The 16,068-nt window shown below is 37.8% G+C and overlaps 1 protein-coding gene across 4 annotated transcripts in view; it reads left to right on the top strand.

The window, feature by feature from the left end:
* Positions 1 to 1,493: 1,493 nt before the first annotated feature.
* ryr3 (ryanodine receptor 3) overlaps positions 1,494 to 16,068 on the top strand; it is a 143,846-nt gene continuing 129,271 nt past the window's right edge. For all 4 annotated transcript variants that reach the window (XM_038288380.1, XM_038288381.1, XM_038288382.1 and 1 more), the window contains exon 1: positions 1,494 to 1,637. In XM_038288380.1, coding sequence (XP_038144308.1) covers positions 1,590 to 1,637 — 48 coding nt within the window. In that variant the 5' untranslated portion in view covers positions 1,494 to 1,589. The remainder of the gene's footprint in view (positions 1,638 to 16,068) is intronic.

Below are 16,068 nucleotides of genomic sequence, written 5' to 3' on the forward strand. Positions count from 1 at the left end.
TAAACAAACAATAATGTGTACATTTTGCAAGGATATAATTTAATCTTATATACACTCCATAATACATTTCTGGCAGCAATGGCAGCCATTATTATACTATATATTTCCAATAAAATACATACTAAGTAAAATGTTTGTGCTTGCCAATAATAGAGTTACTTTTTTTGAACATTATTTTTCCATTTTTTTCCCTCTCTAAACAGAAATATTTTATCTTTAAATAGTTTAGATACTTAAAAAACAGCTCCTATAATAAAGATTAAGCAATAAATTTATCTGCAGGTATAAACTCAGAAATGTATTTATTTGTTTTGTATAATACTTAATGTGCATTCGTTTGTAAAATGTTATTAGGAAAAGCAGAATTTTTGTTTTCAAATTAAGACTTTAAGGTTGCTTAAAGGTTAGGTGATTTGTTCTAATGATACATTTTTTTTACATTGAAACACAGCTTATGATTATAATTTTTAGAATGAAAACTTGACTATTTCTTAATTGAAAGAAATTAGTTCTTAACTGAAAAAGGAAAAAAAGTATAATATTACTTTTAATTTCAAAATGTGGCCAAACAGACAAGAAAATCAGTATGAACAGGTCTGTAGAGCTTAATCCCTGATGTCTAAAATAGAATGAATCTGCAATGCAAACACAAATGGATTGTTCTAATGTAGTAACAGTAACAGATTTATATGATTGCTTTTGGATGTGACAGAAAATTGGCCTCAAACAAATAGATCCTGATGGCTGCCCTGGAAACCAGCACAGCAGCTTGATGTCTGACATTTTGTTAGCCTTAAAAAGACAATTTGTTCTTCTTAGATTCAGACCAGCGAGATAAAAAGATTGGAGCTCTTACCATGTATATTATTGAAGTATTTAACTCAGTGTGATGTGATCCATTTAGTGTAGTGTTCCCAGTAGCCTGCCTTCCTGCATCATGATGTCTCATCCAGCTTAGCAGCCACTGATATCACTTGAAATGTTTGCTATTGCAACACTCCTTTTGCATGCATTACTACATCAGTGCAGGGTGGCATGATGACATGCAACATGTGGCTGTGCTATCATGCTGAGAAAGAACAGATGCGAAGGCAAATTTTGACTCAGTTGTATAAAACTCCTTAACTGAAATTGAAATATATCCCTATTTTTATTTATGCAGATTTTATCTAAATTATCTTATTAAATGAATCACTCAAATAACCAAGCTTTTCAATGATACACTAAATAATTGGGTTGCACCAATATAATAAGACTTGCCTGCAAATACCTCTGGGTCTGTCTTAACAATCATTCACAATTGTATCCAATGTGGCGTCATTGTTTAATAAAAGGCATTGGAAACGCACAGCAAATTTCATCAGCACCAGAGGCATCACCCTCCCCTGTGCCCAGCTTCACCGGCTGCAGCGAGGAAGAGGAGGGTGTGTGGGTTTTGTGGATGAGTGTGGGGTTTGTAAAAGGAGAGGAGGGCTGCCCTATATGGCTCTGGATGAGCTCTATGCTAATATCAGCTTGTAAGGCTCAGTTTGCGTTTGTGCTGGCAGTCAGCGGTGGCTTCCAGAGTCTGAGGAGGCTCCTTCACAGCCATGGCTGAGGGCGGAGAAGGGGAGGATGAGATCCAGTTCTTGAGAACTGTAAGTAAAAAGAAATGCTTCATATTCAATCCTTTCCAACATGATGAGTCGTTTCCGCGCAGTCTCGTTTGCAGGGTCCCACAAACACTATAAAATCAAATAAAGTGTCTTTCTGCGGAAGTTATCGGATCGTAGGTGCCGCTTGTGCGTCTGCACAATTGATGAGAGTGGAAGTCGCCGCAGGTTGCACGCTGCGCCCCGCGGCAACGGCGCACCTGATGCAAGCTGCAGGGACGAAATAATTAACCTTATCGTGGGAGAATCCACGCACCTTCCCCTTAATTCAATCTCTCCGCAACCCCTGACTTATTTCATGAGTAGCGCTGAGGGATTTATTTGAGCCACATCAGGTGATCCCTGCTGTTTTGACTTTTTATGGGCGCATTCACCTCCTGGGGGAGAAGAGTTTCAAACCTAAGTTGCCCTTAACACGCAAACCGCCCTCCGCTGTGACTATTTTAGTTGTTTGACGCAGATTGATTACAGTGTCCCTCTCTGTGCGGTATTGTAAATGATATGACAGCTTGTGTGTTGGTGTGGTGGGAACAGATATAGTGGTGCCCTGACAGAGCACATCATGTTGTTCTCTTTTGCTTATGAAGCTTTATTCCCTATGTGTTGCTGGAAGAGTGATATTGTCTAGGATTTGTCTACAATCTGCAGATTTATGCTGAAATCCATATACACTATATTGCCAAAAGTATTTGCTCACCTGCCTTGACTCACATATGAGCTTAAGTGACATCCCGTTCCTAATCCATAGGGTTCAATATGACGTCGGTCCACCCTTTGCAGCTAGAACAGCTTCAACTCTTCTGGGAAGGCTGTCCACAAGGTTTAGGAGTGTGTTTATGGGAATTTTTGACCATTCTTCCAGAAGCGCATTTGTGAGGTCGCACACTGATGTTGGACGAGAAGGCCTGGCTCTCAGTCTCCGCTCTAATTCATCCCAAAGGTGTTCTATCGGGTTGAGGTCAGGACTCTGTGCAGGCCAGTCAAGTTCATCCACACCAGACTCTGTCATCCATGTCTTTATGGACCTTGCTTTGTGCACTGGTGCACAGTCATGTTGGAAGAGGAAGGGGCCAGCTCCAAACTGTTCCCACAAAGTTGGGAGCATGGAATTGTCCAAAATGTCTTGGTATGCTGAAGCATTCAGAGTTCCTTTCACTGGAACTAAGGGGCCAAGCCCAGCTCCTGAAAAACAACCCCACACCATAATCCCCCCTCCACCAAACTTTACACTTGGCACAATGCAGTCAGACAAGTACCGTTCTCCTGGCAACCGCCAAACCCAGACCCGTCCATCAGATTGCCAGATGGAGAAGCGCGATTCGTCACTCCAGAGAACGCGTCTCCACTGCTCTAGAGTCCAGTGGCGGCGTGCTTTACACCACCGCATCCGACGCTTTGCATTGCACTTGGTGATGTATGGCTTGGATGCAGCTGCTCGCCCATGGAAACCCATTCCATGAAGCTCTCTGCGCACTGTTCTTGAGCTACATGAAGTTTGGAGGTCTGTAGTGATTGACTCTGCAGAAAGTTGGCGACCTCTTCGCACTATGCGCGTCAGCATCCGCTGACCCCGCTCCGTCAGTTTACGTGGCCTACCACTTCGTGGCTGAGTTGCTGTCGTTCCCAAACACTTCCATTTTCTTATAATACAGCTGACAGTTGACTGTGGAATATTTAGGAGCGAGGAAATTTCACGACTGGATTTGTTGCACAGGTGGCATCCTATCACAGTTCCACGCTGGAATTCACTGAGCTCCTGAGAGCGACCCATTCTTTCACAAATGTTTGTAAAAACAGTCTGCATGCCTAGGTGCTTGAATTTATACACCTGTGGCCATGGAAGTGATTGGAACACCTGATTCCAATAATTTGGATGGGTGAGCAAATACTTTTGGCAATATAGTGTATATGTGCTTTTAGTCATGTCTTGATATCCCACTTTGGAAAAGATCTACATGTTATCTAATTGGATAGTTAAAATTATTTTGTAACATTTCAATAGTTTAATAGGTCATGTTATGCACATGGAAACTTTTCACTAATTTTGCACCTTTATATTTAACCTATCTAATACTGATTTTTAAAAAATGTATTAAAGTACAAGCATCTTACACAATAAATTTCTTCTATTTTTTTTTATTTAAACATTTTTTTTTGTTAATCGCTTTAAAAAAGGTTTTAATTAAATTAGTCTTTTATAGCTATAATTTTTTGTAATATTAAGAATGTTTTGACACACATTCTTCTTTTGACAGACTTGAATTATGGAGAGCTACATTTTGGAGTAATTAAGCTGTTTTATATGTATATATAGTGTTGTTTTTCCATTTGATTGAAAATAAAACTTAAAATGGAAAAATGGATGATGCAACCAAGATGTTTCCATGAAGTAAAAATAGATTTTTTTTCCACCTAACCACAGTACTTCAGATATATGGAAGGAGGCAGAATGGATGCAGCACTTTTTTGTGGAACATTCCCAATCCCCAATGTTAAATAGACATATGATAAGAGTAGAAACTGAAAATCCAATATAAATCATAAAAAAAAGGATTACTCTCAGATAAAGATTGTTCTGGTCTATCGAATTAAATGTAACAGCTTGTTACCCTTTGATGAAAGCATTCTTCTTTAATTGCATCAGCCAATATCACCTGGATTACACATCCTGCCACTAAACCAAAATGGTGGAAGAGTAACAGTTAGACAAGAAGAAAAGGCAGGTTTAAGGATTTCTAATTATTTAACTTCCAACAGGGATCACACGTAAAATGTGGCATTTTTGATCAAAGGAGACTCTGCTTTATTCTTATGGGACATAAAAAAAAAACTCCAGACCCATCTCAGCTTGGATGATGTTGCATAGTTAACAATTCCAGAAGTTTAACTTACATGCTCAACTCATATGTATAGTGCTCCTCTGTAATTTTGCCATCTTTGTGGTATTTTTATGAAATCTTTCTTCAAGCTGTTGTTTTAGAAAATTCTAGCTAATCATTACTGTTGTACCAGATGTGAGCCCTGTTACATAAAGCAGGTTTAACAAAATCAGACTTAAGTGATCAACTCTGAATTGATCTAGCCTAGGGTTGGAAACTGCATTTTTTGGTTTCACAAACTCTGTTGCAAGTGAGTTAGTTTAATCATTTCTGAGTAGGTCCACTCAGAGTTGCACATGTGCATAACAAGTATGAAAAGCCATTATAGTGGAGCACCAATTCGAGAAGTCAGCATAACAACTGGCAACAGGGAGTGTCTATTTCACACTACTGTAAATAAAGATTTCGATGCAGAACCCTGGATATCTGATTGGCCATTGGGAGTACACGTTGTCTATGAAGTCACCAGCCACCATACTGGTACTTCCTAGTTAGACTGATCAGAATGTAAACAATCCGTGCACTACAGCATTGAACAACAAAGATTTTTTAATTTTGAGGGGGGCTTAAGAAATTCATCACTTTGACACACACTTGCTGTTTCATAGCATCAGTAGATTACTGTAATTTATGGTAAAAAATAGTTACATCACATTGCATATTCAGTATGAAGTCTATAAATCATGGAATATAACGTATCATACAAATCCATTATAACAAAATTAACGTGTTAAAGGCAGGAAAGAGGATTCTGTGATGGAAGATATGTCCAACGGCTGTTTGTGTATTTTAGAATCGTGCGCATGTGTCAGTGCCCCCTCCTTTGCAAAAGTTCTATACACTGGAAACGCCTTTGCCGGTAATTTAGTATTTCAACTAGAGAGGCAGCAAACTGCGAGGATGTACCTAGTCAGCAGGAAATATCCATAAGAAGAAGAGTTCTCTGCTGGCATTATCACTACAAGTTACATTTACAATTATGTCTACCGATTTAGACAAATTAATGCAGAAGTTGGGACCAGTTAATTGGCTCTTCTCAAACTAGCCACATGTAGATACAGCTAGGCTGCCCACACGGAAGGCAGGCTGCATATCCTTTGCTGTCAGCTGTCCCTTTATGTATATTTTCTACTGTACATGTTTCATAATAATAAAAACAAAAATACAGTACTTACTACAGAATTAAACGTAATTTACCTGTCTAGTAGAAGATTTGCGACCAAGGCATCTGTTTTCAGACCCTTTCGCTCCTTCAGGGCCGGCCATGTCTGAAAATAATCTCCTACACACACAGTTGGCTCTGTACTACATCGACAAGGCTTTCTTTTCCAGTTACGTTTGTCAGGATTCTTTTTAGCCATAAATGCTTGATTTTACACAAAAGAATTAACAAACAGCTACAAAAATAAAAGCTGCAGCAGCAAACATGCGTAGGAGCACTTCTTCATGCTTTGGCGTAATGGCGGACCGCTTGGCAAACAGCAGCATGAGTTACACTTGGAGCCTAGGTAAATAACGTACGTAAAATGCTTGATTGACAAACAAGTAGCTAATCCACTTTTGACAGTAGGCAAAATAGATAAGCTAATGTTTTGTAGGCCCCACCATGGCCAGAGTTTATGGATTTTAATTCTTTTTTGGAGGGGGCGTGGACCGTAAGTGCAAGAATGCCAGCCATCAATTAAGTCATTTTAGATTAATCTTGACATTTAATTTCTGAGAAAAAAATCCTATTTCATATCTTTAATGGAGCATTATAATATTGTTCTAAGATATTAAGTAATTTTGTTTGAAATGTTGATTTTGAAATGGAAAATATAACGTAATAATTTATGATAGCAGAAATGCATATTCAGTCAAGCTAATACAGACTTTATTGTCCTTGCCATTGTCCTTTACAAGGACATTATGGGATAAATTAGTTTACTACTGGAATGTTGTGGGATCAAGGTATTATATTTAGCTGAAATCACCCAGCAGCAGATGAAAATTAAATCTAAAAATGTTGTTCAAACTGGCAGGACCTGTACCCCATCTCATGGGGTTCCTCCTCACTTTGATTCTGTGTTCGATCAAACAGTAATTACTTGTTGCCTGTCTGAGCCATTTCGGATGTTATCATCACATTAAACGGCTGTTATTAGTGGTTATCAGTCCCATGGTTTCAGTTTGTGCTGCAAACCTACCAGTAGGCTCAGAATGTTATTATATAATGAATCCTAATCCTAACCGTAAAGTAATTTGCTTTTCTTCTGCCAATTTAATTAATCTATTTATCGGTAATCTAAATATAATTTTAGTAGTTCTTTATGTATTGTAAAAAAAGATATTCTCATGTCACTCATATTAAAAAAAACAAAAACAAAATAATCTCATATCCTTTCACAGAGTCCTGCTGTCATGATTTTATCAAGAGCTCGGACCCACATGCAGAGAAAACAATTCAGAGAGACCAGGGGAAAGGTTTAACAGGTTTATTGAAGAGATAATGCTGAATCAAATGTTGCTCTGAAAACTGCTCAACCGGAACTGAAAAGTGAGGGGAAGTCACAGTGGTTAGTTCAGGCTCAGTAGGAAATTTGGTTCTTGAACTTGAAGAGGAGAATTTGGTTGCTGACTCACGTTTTCAGACAAGTTGTTGACTCTTTGACTCCAGTGTGTGTGCGGTAGTTCCAGTGTTTGTCTGATTTGGTGGAGGGCGGACAGGGTCTACCCAGAATTCGGTTGTTTGTAGGTGAACGGAGAAGCTGACTGCCACTCAGATTTACTGCGGTGCTTGAACGGGTCGTAGTGAAGATGAATCCCTTGCTCAGTGTGAAGCTCACACGATCTCTTGAGGGGAAGTGGATTCAAACCTCCAGTTTAAATCCTCAGCTCAGTTTGAAGCTCAGATGATCCTTACAGGGAGAGAAGGTCCGAAAACATCCAGTTTGCAGGATGACTTCCTGCCGAGAGGCAAAGACAAAAAAACAAGATTAAGACTCAGGTTGACAAAAACTCAGTTTGACTCAGCAAAACTCAGGCCTCTATTTCAGGGACTAGTTCAACAACATGCTCATGGGTCTCTTGTTGACACAAAGTGTGCACAGGGGTCGCTGGACGGAACAGAGTGGGCACAGGGGTCTCTGGACGGCACAGAGCATGGTCATGGGTCACTTGATGGCACAGAGCATGCTCAGGGGTCTCTGGACGGCACATAGCATGCTCAGGGGTCTTTGGAGAGTGAACAAGGGGGTCTTACCCTGGAGAGGGACAACTAAGGATATCTGAGCCTGGATAAAGGGAACACAAAAGAGATCTGACCATGGAGAGGGAACATTAAAGGGATCTGACCCTGGAGAGGGAACACTTAAAATGGTCGGACTGAAAAGCAAGAACACTAATGGGATCTGATTGAGAAGCTAGGGCACTAAGGGGTTCTGACTAAGAAGCAAGAACAATAATGGGGTCTGTGTGTGGAGAGGTAGGAGACCAAGAGGATCTGAGTGAGGAGCTAGGAGACCAAGAGGGTCTGGCTGAGGAGCTATGAAATCAAGAGGGTCTGACTGAGGAGAAATGCTAAGAGGATCTGACTGAAGATAAATACTAAGATAATATGACTGTGGAGAAAGGACAATAGGAGGAAATGACAGTGGAGAAAGGAACACTATGAGAATCTGACTGTGGAGAAATTTCACTAGGAGGGTCTGACTCTGGAGAAAGAGCACTAGGATTAACTGACTCTGGAGAAAGAGCTCTATCAGGGACTGAGTGAGAAACTACAGCAGGAGACAGGAAAAGGTCTTCCCTTCCCATAAACGAGAGTACTCAAGATGAGGAGCTCTGTCTGCTGTTGGTATGGATGTGTTGACAGATTTAAATTTTCTTGTGCTGTTGGTCCTGAAGATGACAGCTTTTACCACAGGGAAATACTGACTTGGCTTGGTGGAGGAGTATGGTTTGCAGCAGGATGACCCACTGGAGAGGCAGTGGCAGCATCAGACTGACTCGTTGGGAAAGAAGTGGCTGTCAGACTGACCAACTGGAGAGGAAAGGGCGTCAAACTGGTTCCAGAAAGGGCCATGTGAACTCACTAAAAACTCACCAAATAGAATGAATCATGATTACATTACTTTCTTAGAGTAGATTTAAAAATGGTCATTTATGGCCTGATAAACCAGACTAAATGTGAGATTAAATGTGTACTTTAGTCTGGCCCACAATCAATGAGACATCGGAAGATTGTTGATGAAAACAACCCGTTGTTGGCCAACACTCTGACCAATGAGCGTCCTTCTTAAAAATCAATGAGCGTAGAGCCTCTTCCTGCTCAAGTTTCAACGAAAACCCCAAGTCTAATCCTTCCAAAACTGATTCCAAAGCTGAGCCAAACGAGAACTGTTCAATAGTTGTTGCCATCTTCCTTGTTGTGCTTTCTCCAGCGTCGTGCAGCTTTGTCGTCACGCCCTCAAAAACCCCGCCCGCTTTGCATCCAGAAATCCAAAACACATCTCTGCGTTGTGATTGGACCGCCAGTTCTAGGGCCTGGGGCATTGATCGAGGCTAGACCATTCGCAGGCAAAAATGATTTTGGCCGCTGGCGGGTGGGGCTGGTTTACTAGGCCAAGTCATTTACAAAAATGAAAAAATTAATAAATACATAAAGATCATATGCATTGCTATTGTTTCATAGATATTTAAGATTCTTTTTTAGGTCACCCAGAGGTCAAGTCTCCCCCAAATAAGTTCCGAATTGAATCAAAATGATAGCATACTTATTCGGTGCTACTTCATTTGTGCAGGTAAAACTATTTTTGTGCTGATTTGTTTTTTAAGAATTATTTGTAATTACGGCCAATGAGGTCACCATCCCAGCAGACGTTAGTGCTGCGCTCGTTTCTGGAATGAAGTTATTGAATAACATCATATGTCAATCCTGTGCTGGTAATGAATATAACAGTCGGCATGTTTAGCTTATTTTGCTGGAATAATTGTTTAATATTTAGTAAATCACCTTCCTCTCAGACCATTTGCTTTGGACCAGGCGTTAACCCATGTCATTTCCTGTCAGTCTCTCTGTTTCACAATAAAATGATTTTTCCATATATGCTTCTATTGATCCCAAATATAAACTACCTTGGCATAATCTTTTAAAGCCATGACATTTAAGCCTTCACTAACTGTAATCTCATTCCATGTAAGCGGATATTTCTGATGAAGTTTCTCAGTATTAAAGCACAAATATTTACTGTAGGTAATTCTCAAGTTACTTGAAACCAGAAAAAGTTCAGTTTAATTTACTATGACGTACCTACAAAAATATAGTAAAATTATCATATTTTCACTTTAGTAAATAAAGTTTTATAAGTATTTATTTCAACTGTTTGTTATGGAGGTGCATCCTAAATGAAAATGCAGTATCAATCCACATGACAGGACCTAATGGCTGTACAATGTTAACAATTTTAGTTTTTTAATCAATTTAACATTTCCCTTATTTTAATTAATGTCAGTTTACCTGATAATTTTCTAGATGTTGACACACATCTTTTTATAAGGCATCTGTAGGCCTGGCCTGTTGTCAAAAGCAGAGGGGGACCTTGTTCTTAACAGCTTTTACTATTTGTACTGTCAGTGATATGCTGACCCATGCCTCTCAGATTCTACTGTCACACTGGCATCCTGGTCATCTGATGACAACAGCGATTTCAGAGTGGTGGAGTTGGTGGGTGGCGGGGCTTCCCCTGAGTTTCTTAGAGCTGAGAGATTTTTTTTTTTTCTTTTTACAAGAAACCCTAAAAGAAGAATGTTTATTGAACTATTTTAAAGGAGACCAATTCATTTGTTTTTTATAGTTGTGGTGGCCATTTCATGCAGTTTTTGTCTTGAAAAGAGGTAGTTACTGGAAAAAGTATGGTGTATTTGCAGCCTTTGACATTTCTAGACGGCTCTTAATAATAAATTTTGGATGCAGATACAGACTGAAAGCCAAACTCCTGAGTGGGGTCGAGCCACAGCTCATCTTGCATGTCAATCCATAGCCTTTGGGATAATCCTACCAACCACAAGAGGATCAAACAAACATACAAGCGGCATGGCTTTCACTACCATTAAAACCGTAAACAATATGAATACCAACTTGTCAAGCAGCTTATGTTGCTATTAATGAATATTCTGAGAATTAATATAGTCTAATTATTTGAGCTTTTAGTGTATTTTGTATCTAAAATAGGTTCAAATCTGAACAAGTTTAAATTGTTGGAAATAAAGTTTTCCTTTGTTTTGTATTCCCCATCATCTTTTTGTTTGCCCATGCCGTATGCCGGAGTATCTTAAGGTTTAAATTTTGTTTTAGAAAAAAATATTACTGTAGCTCAGCAGTGAATTGTTTTGCCTGTAGTTGAGCGGGTAAAGTGCAACTTTTTTTTCAAATCCAGGTGACAGATGTGTGTTTGCTAGCAGCAGCTCCTCTGAGCTTATTTGGAGTTTATGTTGTTCTGGAAGCCCCGTGCATACCAAGCCAAAGACTCTGGGGGTTTAAATTTAGCCTTTTTAAAGATGATGCTTCCTAAGCACATATAGCTCTGCTGGCCTGGCAATAAACCACACCAAGGGGAACTGCTTTAGCCATGACAGCACAAGATTTGAGACACTTAAACACCATTTTTATGAGGATAAAGTATCATTTTAAAAATAAATTATTTAAACCACTAAGTATTATACAACATTTTTAGAGTTTAGTGTGGCTGGTAACTGACAGGCTACACCTTGAAGGCAGCATAAATTACCCACTGTATGCCTTTAAACGTTTTACAATTCAGAAATTGGAAATCTGTAATAAAGAAAAAAGGAAAATAAACTTCCCTTCTAAGGATTGTGCAATGGCTTTAAGGGATTATTTTCAAGGTTGTTGCTTTTACTCTGCAGGAATTAGGTAATGAGCGATAAACAAATGGTAAAAATCCATGTATTAAAAATACATGGATTTTGATATTATATGTAAACCAAAATTATTATAAAGTGCAGCTTTTTTTTCTTAAAATAATGTTCCTACATTTCCATCAAGCCGCCAAAAATAAATTCATATATAATTTCTGCAGTGGGATTTCACATTTAAATCTGTTTAGAGAATCCAACTTATAAATTAGGGCTGCATCTACCAATTATTTAGCAAATTGATTAATCTGTTGATAATTTTTATGATTAATTGATTAATAATCAGATAGCAAAATGTTCCTTAAAGAAGACTTTTTGCAAAATTAAACAAAGTGAAAATAAAGCTTTTCCACTTGAGAAGTGCTGGATATAGCATGTTTTTGATCATTATCCAAGGAAAATATACTATAATAAGCCTTTCTTACCACTAAGAAACTTTAAAATGATAGGTGGTCCAATAGGTTTTACAGCAGCAAACCCACAGAATTATAGATCCTCCACTATGCTTATCAGTAAGAATTGGGTGTTTTTTACTGTGTAACCTTTGCTTCTTGCCACAACCACTTTGTTTGTCGTTTTTTCCTAGAAAGCCTGATTCAAAGTTAAGATTTCAGTAGTAGATAGTTGCATGTCAACTGGTTCAGATTGTTTGCACAATTTCAGAGTGAAAGTTGGCATATTTCCCTGACTGTAGATACAGATTAATTTAAGTAAGTATTGCTGTAGCCTTCATTGTTGTAGAGATATAAAGGTCAGGGAAAATGTGCCATACTTGAGGAGTTAGAAAAGAAAAAAGGAATCTGTGTCATATTATATTCATATTCTGTACCATGGAAAATGAAAGTTATAAATTATTTTAGATCCCTGTAAAAAAAAAAAGTAAAGTCGACTTCTTCTTTAATGGTAGAAGCATTTATTCCATAGAATATTGATGGATTATTTTATGTGGAAGTGGGAAGAGACATGCATAAATATAAGAAGAACTATAACAAAGTCAGTGGACTGGAGAGTTTTAGAAAGTGATAAAAAAAAAAAAGAAATGCATCCTATCTGAGCTTTGCCTCATTATTCAAATAGGTCACATATCCTTCATGGCACAAGCTGATGTACTTGCAAAGTTTGCCTTAGCTGTGGATGTGTCCTAAATCATCAGGTAGACCTCCATCAGCTCCCAAATTAAATGTGAAGGATTTCCCCCCATATTGATTTAGCAGGGCAGGATGGCAGCAGACCGGTCCGTTCTCTGGCTGCTCTGGATCTCTGCAGTCGTCTGTAATGAAGGACAAAGAGGCTGATGCTGTCGTCATCATTCAAAGAACCGTGATTTAACACTACCTGGGCTCAACACTGCTTTTTTTCCCCCACTATTTAAACTTGTAAATTAGATATCAGAGGCTTGGTGGGGGTGATCTTTCTAGATGAATAATAGACTAATTTAAATGATGCAGGATGTGATGGAGCTGCCTAACATTGCTCCACTATAAAAGGGTTCTCTGAGATACATGATTCTGGACCTAGATTTCAGCTTTTGTTTAACTTGTTACATAAATGCCTGCATATGAAACACGAGGGTTGTATGACAAAGTTTTCTTTTTTAAGATAAAAAAGGCATTTTATGTAAGCACTTCTTTAAAGGTCCATTAACATGTACTTAAGGAATTACAGTAGTCTACAAATGAGCTTGTCTGACATATTTAATTCTTCTAAAAGGATATTCCTTATATTAACGACTAGACTAGGGTTGAAACAATGAATTAATTAGATTAATCGTGATTGGTCAGTTATTGAAATAATGATTAACTAATTTAGGAATAATTAATTAATTGTTAACTGGATTATAGAGACTCTATAATCGACTTACAGCAGTACTTGCATGAAAGTTGTAAAAAAAATATATAGAAAAATGTTTTAGTTAAGATTAAAAAAATAATTTCCGTCTGTCAATATGCTCTATCCAGAATTCCTCAAGTTGAAAAGTTTTAGTTTCACTTGGTTTCATTTTGTAAAAAGTCTTCTTAAAGGAATCTTTGGCTATCTGATTATTAATCGAAAAAAATAGTCGACAGATTAATTGATTTGCAAAATAATGTTAGTTGCTTTATGTTATTGCAATTAGCACAGGGACAGGTAAGAAGAAAGAGTGAAAATAGGTGCAACCTTTGTATTCATTTGTATTTTATTAAATTACTTTTTTGGGGGGGAGTGAATAAAAACAAAAAATAGATAAAAAACATTTTTTTTTTAAATAGACTAAAAGAAAGAATAAATGCCAGCTTTGAAAAGGCTACTATACCTTTACCTTTTGGTTGCTTTGATTTATTTTCTTAGAATATTTTGTTTTATTGGTTTGAAGTGGGGTTGTGAGGGGTGGTTATAATCAGTCAGCATGTTACCTGCAATAAAAAGTGTTACAGATGTAATCCTGACTACTCAGAACAAATCCAATCAAGGCAGTTTAATGCATAATAATCTTCACTGTGTTTCCTCTAATAATGAAAAAACTACAGATAGGAATCCCCTGGTACATCTGCAGCTGTTTGATACTAAAAGATTTTGCTCTGCATTGGTAGAATACTACTTTTGAACATCTTTAGGGCGCACATTTTCCTTTTAAAGAGATTACTTTTAGTTCTGAATGTAATACAATAACAGTAGTACTATGTTGTGCCTTAATATTTGATAGATTTATTTCAGTATATGTTGGTTTAACAATATCCTAATCTGGCTTTTGCCTCCAATAATGATTTGATCAAGCAAACAATCATCTTTATTTGTTACCAAATCCATGGAACAATTCATTAACATTTCATAATGATCCAGATCATGTGCACATTTTAAAGGTTTAGTTATATGTGTAAGTCACAATATGGGTAAAAATTTGATGCTGGGCCCTCCAAGTGCTGTTTTAGTTGATGTTTTGACTTGTGTTTCACTGAAGTTCTGTATCAACAGAGTTCTTAAAAGAAAGCTGTTCTGCTTTTTCACAACTTGTGTTTCAGCTTTGCGCATCTATACTAGGATACTGCCTATTTATGATCTAAGTAAAGCAAGCAGAGCAGGTTACATGTCACAGGAAGTCAGGAAGCTATGGTTGTCTCACTGACTTACAGTTACAGCAATGTAAATTGTGAAAAAAGCACTTACTGTGAGGGAAAATCTAGATTTGCAAGATTGTGAAATGTAACAACTTGGCTCAGTGAAGTTTTGCAAGAAAGTTAATTTGTTTGCTTGCAGCTTTGCAAATTGATCTGAAATAGAATAGACCTTATGAAAGATTAATAACCATATCTCAGTTTTTCATATGCTCAGAATTCACTTTTGAAAAAACTTTCTGAAAACGCACTGCTGCCTTACAGAAAGAAGGTTCCCGGTTCGATTCCCAGCCTGTGGTCTTTCTACATGGATTTGCATGTTTTCCCTGAGCATACATGGGTTCTCTCCTGCGTGACAGAAAGTAGATGGATGGATGAAGCTGAAATAATTTTTGAAACTATCGTGGTATTTACAGAACTACAAATTTTCCCATTATGAAAAATTTGAGTGCTTATTTTAATAATTCAGTTTGGGCTTTTCAATAGGTGCAATGCCACTGGACATAGTACAGTACCTTGTGATAGATGTTTGTACATAGCCATGGGCAGCATAGTCTAGATGGGACATTTTGTACTGTAGCTTTTCCACTGAAGGCTTAATTGCTGATGGGTTAAATGTATTACACTTTTTCCAGTATCTCTTTTCTATTTACTAACTTTAAAGCAAAATACTTCTTGAGGAAATTGTGTTCGTCTAATTATGTAGCTGTCATCTACCACATTGCATTTGATTGACCAGCAGTTGTTGGCTCTTTCAGGAAATGAGATCTTGGAGGTAGAAAAGAAAATTTAAGTCAGAACTGGGCTTAGTTGATGTCTTAACTTCTCCTCATCTCTACACTTTTACATCTCTCAGACATAAATAACCTCTTTACTCAGCATCTCTGCCTGCCTGTGGAGTCTCTCTCATGTGGTGATACATCATAAAAATGTTTCCCCTCTAAAGTAGATATACCCTGAATTGTTTCTTTCTGGTCATGTAGATGACTTCTGCCTTCACGAATCCTAGCTTCCATTATTTAGAGCTGCTCTGAAGGCAATATGCATGCAAACTAAGCCAAGAAAATCTAATTAGTTTGGTAAACACCAGATCACTCTGTAATGTATTGCAGGAAGAGTGTGAGGCAGCCTGGGAAGCAAATATGTTTTGTGTTTGGTGTAGGACTACACCGGAATTATTCTGCATTTTTATTTTTTTATTATTAAACTGGAGTTATATACTGAGGGAGGAGTAGAGAATCACATTGAATGTTAATCAGGTGTGAAAGAGAGCAAACAGGCAGAATGAGGGATGGTGAATGATCATTACAAAGGAAACAGAACTAGACACAAACCCTGTAACTCAAGGTTTACCATCTTTGTTGTTTACAGCTCATACTTTTTGCATTTTTATAAATTTCATTGCTGCTTTAATGTTTATTTCTATATTCAGATTTAGGAAATATGTAAGAAAAAAGTTCTAAAGAATGAAATCCATCAAAAAGCTGAGCATGCAGACAAAAGTTACTGAAGAATAATGTGAACACCAAG

The sequence above is a fragment of the Cyprinodon tularosa genome, unplaced genomic scaffold, assembly GCF_016077235.1.
Source record: "Cyprinodon tularosa strain WSP-4 unplaced genomic scaffold, ASM1607723v1 ctg253, whole genome shotgun sequence".
NCBI lineage: Eukaryota > Metazoa > Chordata > Actinopteri > Cyprinodontiformes > Cyprinodontidae > Cyprinodon > Cyprinodon tularosa.